The sequence below is a fragment of the Temnothorax americanus genome, unplaced genomic scaffold (genome assembly GCF_048541705.1).
Source record: "Temnothorax americanus isolate GAGA-0224 unplaced genomic scaffold, ASM4854170v1 Scaffold2, whole genome shotgun sequence".
NCBI classification, from domain to species: Eukaryota; Metazoa; Arthropoda; class Insecta; order Hymenoptera; family Formicidae; genus Temnothorax; species Temnothorax americanus.
The window spans coordinates 4942212-4951965 of NW_027509338.1; the positions used below are offsets into that span (position 1 = coordinate 4942212).

Sequence of the window (9754 nt, forward strand, 5' to 3'; positions counted from 1 at the left end):
TTGATGAACCTTTGCCAGAATTTAGTCTTATTTCGTCTATACTTTCTTATGGAGACAAGAGGATTGTATTTAATTTACAAAAATTATTTACTATTGGATATTACTCACATATTGATGCTTATCAAGTCATACAAAATGCGACACACAACAGTTTTGAGATGGATTTTAGTTCTTTGATAGACGTTTTTCCTACTTCAGGTATTTTGCGCTACGGCAATACTAACGATAATTTTGTATGTTTTCGTTAATGTGATAAATAAAAATACTTAAACGACTTTAACTGTTTATGCATTTTTTTATGTGCTATACATTGATGGCTACACACGGAAAGAACGGTTTTGTTGAAGTATTTAAAAATTTAGCTAGATATAATACAGATCTGAAAATAATTTTGTTGCACCATCAAAATAATTATAGTAGGTCGCTGAAGTATGATGATAATGCTGTAAAAAATTTTGACATTTTAGCAATCAGTTCTACATAATTAAAATAATTATAGATTCACGCAATGTGATTTAAAATAATTATATGTAGAACTGATTGCTAAAATGTCAAAATTTTTTACAGCATTATCATCATACTTCAGTAACCTACTATAATTATTTTAATGATACAACAAAATTATTTTCAGATCTGTATCTAGCTAGTCAAAATTTTTAAATACTTCAGCAAAATCGTTTTTTCCGTGCAAAAATAATCGATTGACGCAACAAAAAAATTCGGTTGAAAATTTTAGTAATATCAACACATACTTTTGGTTCAGAGGACAAAATTTGAGTAATAAGTCAATCACAAATTTTGTTCCATACAAACCATATTTTTGTTCAGTGAACTATATTTATGTATTGGTATTACTAAATTTTCCAACTACATTTTTGTGTTGCACCAACCACAATTCTTGTTTGCCCATATACAAACAAGAGATTTAGTTGATTCAACCAAATTTTAATTCAGTCAACTAAATGGGTTTCTCAGTGTATTCTATAATAATATTTTAAATATAATAATATATATGAAATAAAATTTCTCATTATTAAATTATAATTAATTTAAAATTTAGCTTAACAAAGATTCATAATCCTGTAATATTCCACAGTATGTAAAAACTTTATGATTCTATCTAAAGCTATAAAATTATGAGATACCAACGCGTTTACATATACATATATACATACACAAGGTACATCGATCGCTCAATAGACTTACGTTTCTTATTGCTTAGTCGGCGCAAGAACTTGCAGAATTTTTTATAGGCAGTGTTGGCCTCTTTGCCACCCAGTTCCACGGCGCTCTTAGGACGCTCGTTTTTCTGTCCGGTCGCCGTCGGACAGAATTTTGGATATCGCCACTGCTGACACGGTTCTGACCAATCGAGATTGTTTGCTGGAGCCATGGTCTCTAGAGATCGATCGATTATTGAAACGTCCCACGATATATCACTATATACTATAACGCTTCGTTTTTGTTTTGATATTTTGAAAAGGTTTCGATTAGTTCTCCGTGATGGCTATAATTATATTGCGTCACAAAAATTTTCTTCTGTCGTTTTTCGATCATACAGTTCCTTTTCTATTATTAATCCTCTGTTATAGATTTTCTTTCTATTATTACTTTAAGTTTATTATTCTTTTTTTTTATATTACAGATCAATATGCCTATTACTTTTTACCATTATTATAACTTTTAATGCTTTGAATCACAGATAAAAGTTATATTCTTTATTATTGATACATATATATTTTTGTAGAATTTATTCATCTCGACTTGTCTATTTCGATATTTTTATTCAGAGAATTTAATTTGTATATTTGAAGAATTTTATGAATACAATTCTCTCTCTCTTTTAGAGTTTTCATACCAGTTATATATCGCGCATTCCAGGTTGTCTTTCTAGGAACGTTTGTGGTGTTTATTATGGTATTTTTTGTGAACTCGTTTTTGTATTCGAGTTTCCACAATATCCTTCGTCAGACTTACAGAATCGACGATTATTTCAAGTCGAATTTCACGAGAATCAAATATCGCGAATGTGCACATAGTACGAAGTTCAATAATCATTTATATTTTCTTTTACAAATTAAATAACAAATTTTTTTCCACACAAAATTGTTATAAATATCTGTTCTCGGTTATCGCTCACACAAATTGCTCGTAAAAACTGGCACTTGAATTAATAATGTATATAAATTTTATAAAGTTTTATGTCACTAATTCTTTATAATCCACGTTTATTTATTTTGAGTTTTGACATACAATCAGAAAATACTTCTTCACGATATTGTATCTAACACACTTTACTGTCTTACAAAAATTAGTAATGATATGCCGTACACTATAAGGTGCTGATATATATTAAACTGTTGTCACTTAAGTCTTTTTTCTCGAAGCTAATCAATAATGATTAACCATCACGTTAATCGTCGAAAAATATTCATACTTCCAATATCCTTATATTTCTTCACGGGAAAGATCGATGATCTCGATTGAACAATCGCTCAAAACGTGTCAGACTCACAAAAATTCCTCTCTTTTTCTTTCTCTTCTTAAGATGCACTGCACCATATTAATCCATTGGGGGTCGCGATAAACGATGGTTTGCGTTTCCGAACGGATTAATAAGCAGAGTTGCGATGCGGATCACGCGTTGGTATCGAATCGGCGTGATTCGCATTACGGGACCACCGCGGGCTCGGCCCGAGCCGACTTTGCACACGTAGTAAACTGCGTTGATTCGCGATAGACTACCAGCACGCGACTAAAGCGGAGAGCACCGCCGGCGCCGATCGAGTCGTCACATCACTTGCGCGCCGGGCGTTCAGGGTGGTCGCGGTGGGAGAGCAACGTTGGGGCAACCCTTTGTCTTTCCAAGATATTTCTGGCTGCATAATAATTATAATCCTGTACAGTAATTATCGTCTGACGTATCTTGGTGTAAGACAAAATGAATTTTATTTTATATCTTGCAACCCGTGCTTTTTTCATTCATATGTGTTCCAAAGCAAAATTCTCTCCCCGAGGAACTTCTCCTTCGATTCTTTCCGTTTAGTTTAGCGCTTAAGTTATTCAATATATTAATTGCTAATCATACATGCTCGAATCTTTGGGGTGTAATTTACGCGAATGCAATTAAATAATATGTGAGTTGAGTCAAAATTTCAAACATTAATTTTAAATTAAGAATAAATCATAGACTTGAATAAAAATTTTTAAGTCGAGAGGCTTCTCACCAATATGAACTTGAATTTTCTTTAACTAAAATATTAGAATTCAAGATTATAGTTCAAGATTATAGTTCTCTGACATCGTGTACAACCGACCCTGCACGTGGTAGAAGGGAAAGAAGAGGGATGGCCGGAAAGAGAGCGAGCGCCTGGGCCGGGAAAGTGAATAATCGCGTCGATCGCGTCCGAGCCGTTAGACTCGAGTTTCGTCCGTCCTCAGGAACTTGTGCTGCCGATTCGATTACTGATAAGGCGAAATAAAGCGAACAACCTGCGGAACGGTACAATTGTAGATAAAGAGATACCGTTTTTCTTAGATCGACTTCCAGCAAACGATTACTTCGAATCGTCTTCGGCGGAATTGAAATCCTGGCCTTATGAGAAGTTAAAATCAGGTAAACGCGAATTAATTCGCGTTCCACATTTAGCACGTTTACGTGATTGTTGGCTCGCGATAACATCTCCGAGGGAGATCTTTCTGTGTTTAATACACAATAAATGTAGGGCACGAATACAGATCACAATAATGCGGTCACAATGTGCATGATGTAGGTGATATATTTTATAAGTAAGTCAAGTGTGTGTGTGTGTGTGTGTGTGTGTGTGTGTGTGTGTGTGTGTGTGTGTGTGTGTGTGTGTGTGTGTGTGTGAGTGATAACGTTATTGAGTTAAATATTCAATAAGTATCATAGACATGCAATAAAATGTTTTAAAATATTTAATGTTCTTAAATGATAAGATTATAGAATCAATAAAATAGGAAGAACAGCGCTTTTTCTTTCCACAAAAATTACTTCGTAGAAATTGTTATAATTAGAGAGACGATTATCTCATATCTCGATAATGTTTCGTAATGTCGCAAACGTAATAATTCATCGGAATGATTGGGAAATCTTGCGACTCGAGTGGTTTTACCTAATTTCACGATAGAGGAAATTTATTAAACTCGACGTTATTAGACCGGAAAAAGTTTCATCCGCGGAAAATTTATCCGCGGTCAACGCTTATAATCCAATACTTTGTGCAAAATCATCTAGATGTGCTATAAATATTTCTATCACGTTCGATTAAACCTTACTTCCATTAAACGAGATGCTTAATACGGCTATATGATGTCGCAATAATCTTCAATTATAGTTTGTATCCTTCGTCGTCATAAGGACACATATTAATAACTTGCACTCAAAGCTATAAATAATCAATCTTCTGTCTTATTTAACTGCGCTCAATATGACTTAATAAATTTGGTAAAACAGAATAAATTAGAGTGTATTTATATTATATACGTGTGACTATGTTTTAAAATGTATTTGTGTTCTTTAGTTTTAACATTTTTAATTTTTCATTAAAAAAAATCGACTTAAGTGAAGAGGAAGTGAAAACAACATGTGGTGTAAAAAATTGAATGCTCGATTCTCGCATTCCTGTGTCGAATACCTAAAGCGAATGAAATGAACGCGTCGATATCGCATACGTTGAACGAAGCAGGTTAGAGTATTCGCTATATTTAGCCGCTAAGGAGATAACATCGTTATAACACACAAACAAACGGTACACGTGAGCAGTACCCCGCGCTCGTGCGCACGTCTTCGGGGGAAGAGATATGATAACGAAGAAACGCGGAGGGCACGTGGCAAGTGTCTTACGAAAGCATTCAAATTTATCATTCAAATTTATTAACACGCATCTATCGCAAATATATATTGCGACTTACTAAAACTCAACTAATTTACTAGTTAAATTTCATAGTAGACTTTATAATTCGCTGAATTTCTCGAGTCGTGAATACGAAAAAAAAAAGACAAAAGAGTTTATCGAAATTAAGATAAGAAATACTTCTGTAAACTGATAAAGTGTTCTTCACGCGTGAAGATTATTATCATTTTAATATAATCGACAATTCTCTCGTTTTATCAATAATAGTTAATATTTCGACAAATTTGTTCATTGTTTACGAAAAAGTATAATTATTTCTTAACTAGTTTTATCTCCGTCAAATAAAGGATTGGAGACGACACAAAATATCTGCAGGACTCAAAACTCCTTCAATAATTTTTAAATCGGTATTAAATAACTCCGTACCTCCATATTTGTTCAGATATTTGTTCAGACGAAGCATAAGAAATAAATTCGATAAAATAATCAGTGTTGAAAGAAAGAGAGCGAAAAGCCAATTCTGACTGTTGATTAGTTATCGCGGAGTACGATGTTTGAAGTGGCTGCCATATCTCTTCTCGTCTGTCTCTCTTCCGAGACAGACGAGACTTGGAAATCGGCCAGCAACACGATCTTAGCTACCCGCATCCGCCGCTTGATGACGACATTATTCCGGATCTAGATTAGTAGAATGTGAACGAACTCGCGTATGACCGTCCTAAAAATTTCAGACGTCGGCGTCGTTTCGCTGAAAGTTTACACCGAAAACGCGAAGTGTCACAAAATTACTGCATATCTTCTGATTGCGGATTTTTCGAACCAATATTATCATTTGATGTCTATATATGCACCCATTAGGCGACAATGTTGAATATGAAAAATGAAAGAAAGAGGAATAGACTGCACTCGTTAAGCGTTCTTGCGTCAGATCTTCGACGTCGTCGGTCAAAGAGTGTATCGGTAAGTAACGAGAATAACCGTATATAAACGTTGCACGATCTATTTATATCGAACGATCAGCTGCGCAAATTGGTCATAACTCAATTATGCCAGACCGGCTGCGTGTCGATCAAGCTTCGTCGCGCAAAAACAGGCATTATAATGTAAATCCCTTTCGACGGTATGTCGGCGATTATCGATTTCAACATCTTGCGATTAATGTGTAATCTGTATTAAATGCTATATTTTAGTTCGTTTTTGATTTCTTTTATTTTGTTGTTTGTTTTACATTTTTAAATGAGATGTGTGTATCTTAAATAAATTATTTTCGATATATTTGGGAGTTTCGATACATCGCATACTTCTTTTTAGGTATATATAATTATATGTTTTCTCTTCATGCCTTTTTTAATATCCAAGTGGTAGAAAGGTGGACTTTACTTTACATAAAAAATGTAAGGCGGTGAGTGGCAGATCACCATTAAATATTGTATAATAATTACAGAGCAAGACGTATCTCAGAAACCAGAAAAAATCACTATACACGATTCAAGGCACAAGTTACATAAAATTGTATTCTGTACAATATTTCTCAACAGATATGTCGAGATAAATAAAAAGTATAATTACTTAAAAAAAAAAGATATTGATAATGTTGGTATAAATTAAGTAAAATGCGCCTTAAAACAATCGATTATTACTACGTTTCATTGTTATAAAATCGTAAAATTATGGTTTAAAAATGGATTGTTCTCGATATATTTAAAAGCTTCAACATTTTTTTCATCGCGCTATGTATTCAGAGAGCGCGTGATTAATTATAAAGATATTTCCATCAAGAAAGAGCATTATAGCGTATACAGGATATGCGGTTTAACACACTGACCCTGACGCAGCGTGAATTATCGATTGCAACACAGATATAACGCGGCAATTCCGCGCTGTGTGCCCTTCAATATGTAACAGATTATTAAGCGCGTTTCTGAGATTAAAAAGACGTAGCATTCTTCGACCGTATATAGAGTTCTATTATTCATCTGAGACGGTGGAAAGAAATCTCCATTCTTTCGTGATTTTATAACGGTTTGCGATAGCGGTATATTCCCAAACAGTTTCTAGTCGAATAAAATATACTTGAAACAAAATAAAGCACGCGATTATGTCATTACGCATGTTACTTTGTCACGACTAATTTTATTTTTGCGTTTGTTCAAATTAATTTCCATCGCACCGATCGTGAAAGCGTTATTAGTCCGAAAACTATATAGCGTTGTTTTTAAATAAGATTGCGATCAAGATACTTTACAGACCACGATTACGTCACGACAAATTGTGTAATGCGAGCATTTTTTTCGAAATACAATGATGAACGTCAACGGAAATAATTTTGACGCAAGATGTGGCAATGAGGTGATGCATACGTGGCGTCTGACTTTTCGTTCACATTACGTATACACGACGAGTCGCGGAAATCGCTTAGCCGCACTCATTTCAAAAGACGCAACTTCATGTCGTTACATAATCGTCGTACGCGAAATTCGCTTCCTTCGGAAAACAAATATGTATATTAAAACAAAAGTGATATAACATAAAATATTGGGAGGTATTTCTCTCATAAAATCAATTACTCCAGAAAACAACATTTACTAATTGATTTGATAAAATTACAAGTCTTTATTGAAAATAGACAATTATTTGATATTGTTTGTTATAAAATCACAGACAGTTATACATATAAAAAGTTTCAACGTCAATTGATAAAAAAAATTCCAGCAATCAGTTTTTAACGTACCAGTAATTAATTATATGTAAAATTTTACGAAATCACTTGTTACGTTTTTATTTAATATATTGTTTCATTCTCTGTGTAGTGTTTATCACCACAAAAAAATTTTCGAGAATAAGAATATAAGAAATATATATATATAGAAATGATACAGTTCGGAGAAACTTCGGACAAAGGTCCCGCGAACTTTTGCTGATTCACGTTTCTTTTTGTGCCATCTTTTCCTTTATGAGCGCGTGCGGCGTCGTGCAAATTCGTCCACGAGTTTCTGTGTGCGTATGACCGCGCGAGAGTTCAGAAATGCAGTGCTGGGACCAGTTGTTCGAGAAATTAACCGCGGACAAACGAAGTCTTTTAGCGAATATTGTATATGCGTGGTGACTCCGCGGAATTTCTACTGACACTATTTACATCTCTATTTCCGTGAAGTCTGTAACTAGCGTCAAAATGTTATTTCTTGCGTTTACACACATGTTACAGAACAATGTTTATTTAAATAAAGAAAGAATGAAAATGTTCCATCCGATTGCATGAATAGCCCAATGTTTAACTTTGGCATAGTCTCATGTTGTTATTGGTTGAGTATAAATGTTGAGTGAATTTTTCGTATGCCTAAATTATTATTGCAAATAAAAATCAAATTTAAGTTTTTGCGATTAAAAATATTATTTCTTATTTTGTGTATAGTCATATTTATGATTATAAAAATTTCATTATATATATTTGTTATATATTACACATTTATTCCAGAAAACAAAAAGAAAAAAACATGAAATTAAAGAACAGAATCCTGCAAATTTAAACGCGTAAGCAAATTGTGTGAAGAGATTATTCAAGTAACATGACGAAGTCACGTTTTGATAACAGTCTATTTATACCGAAATATATAATTGTAATAGTTAAACTCTGATCAGTGATCACACACATACATACACACAAAAAAAAAACGACAAGAAAAGCAGACATTCCGTTATCGTGATCTTATCTTCTGACACATGCCGAGATGAATAAATGAAGAAAGAGCAAATGAAGATCAGCGCAAATAAAAATATGAACCACTGCGATAACTACTTCACATGTCAAATTATGTATGTATACACATACACACGTATATGCACAGGTGTCTCATACTCGTGACTTTAATATTTAATAGCAGATTCCTTGATAAGTTTGAAATTCCTTATAACTCCAAAAATATCGATTATTTCCGAGTTATAAAGCAATTGAAAAACAAGACATTTTCGCGAATTAAACTTCAAAAATACAAATATATAGATAATAGAGATATATATTTTTCAATTAATTTCAAATATATTTTTGATAGAATTTTTGCAGATTCTAGAATTTTTCTTTACTTTTTATTTTCTGTAACTTTTTCTTGGATTTCTATAAATTTTTTCGTTTTCTATTAATTGGCACCTGCCGCAACGTACGACGTCAGCTGCAACGTCACACGTGAGTGTCTTGATCGTTTGCCAATAATTCCGATTTGCCGTCACAATATATATGAAGGCGGTTCTTTTTCAAACTATAAATCTCAACGGGAAGTATAACGATCGTATATAAGTCGAACGAGAGATTGAAGACCGCGAATGACGAAGATATTGTAAAAGAAATTCGCAGAAAATATTAAACTATTGAATTACAAAAAGTATCACAACAAAAGATCGTGTCTCTTCCATAGCAGAACTCAAGTTTGTAATGACTTTTATCAATGCAATATAAAGATTGGAAATATTTATAGAAGTATTTGTCACACCGAATTGATTGCGACTATCCATTTGGCATTTTATTATGTCTCGCTGCGTAAAGATTCATGTGTAAAGATTCATCAAATTTTCAATGCATAAGTGTCGCTTAATGTGTCTATAGGTGCGCAAATAACGCAGTAAAATCAATTTTGAATTGTGCACATATGTACATTCGTATAATCAGTTTCTTGAGAACATCTTCACTTTTTTAATGCCAGAGAGATTTGCTCGAATGCATTCGACGAATTAATCGGGATAATCGGGCCGACTTCTTTTTTTTTCTTTCAATCGTTCTCTCAAGTAAAATAGCAATAACGCCATAACTATTAATAGATCAAGCTGCGAGCGATATATACGGTCATAGGTCATCATATAGTGTGAGTCTATTTGCAAAGGCGCTA

At 33.5% G+C, this 9754-nt stretch overlaps 1 protein-coding gene across 5 annotated transcripts in view; it reads right to left on the bottom strand.

The window, feature by feature from the left end:
* The window catches only part of LOC143897187 (glycogen synthase kinase-3 beta), a 51204-nt gene that overhangs the window by 22608 nt on the left and 18842 nt on the right, over nt 1-9754 (bottom strand). The window contains exon 1 of one of the 5 annotated variants that reach the window (XM_077405606.1): nt 1207-2763. The exons of 2 other annotated variants lie outside the window; for them this stretch is intronic. In XM_077405606.1, coding sequence (XP_077261732.1) covers nt 1207-1393 — 187 coding nt within the window. In that variant the 5' untranslated portion in view covers nt 1394-2763. Of the gene's footprint in view, nt 1-1202; nt 2764-9754 lie in introns of those variants that run through there. 2 more of the 5 variants (XM_077405605.1, XM_077405610.1) reach the window with 2 other exon arrangements.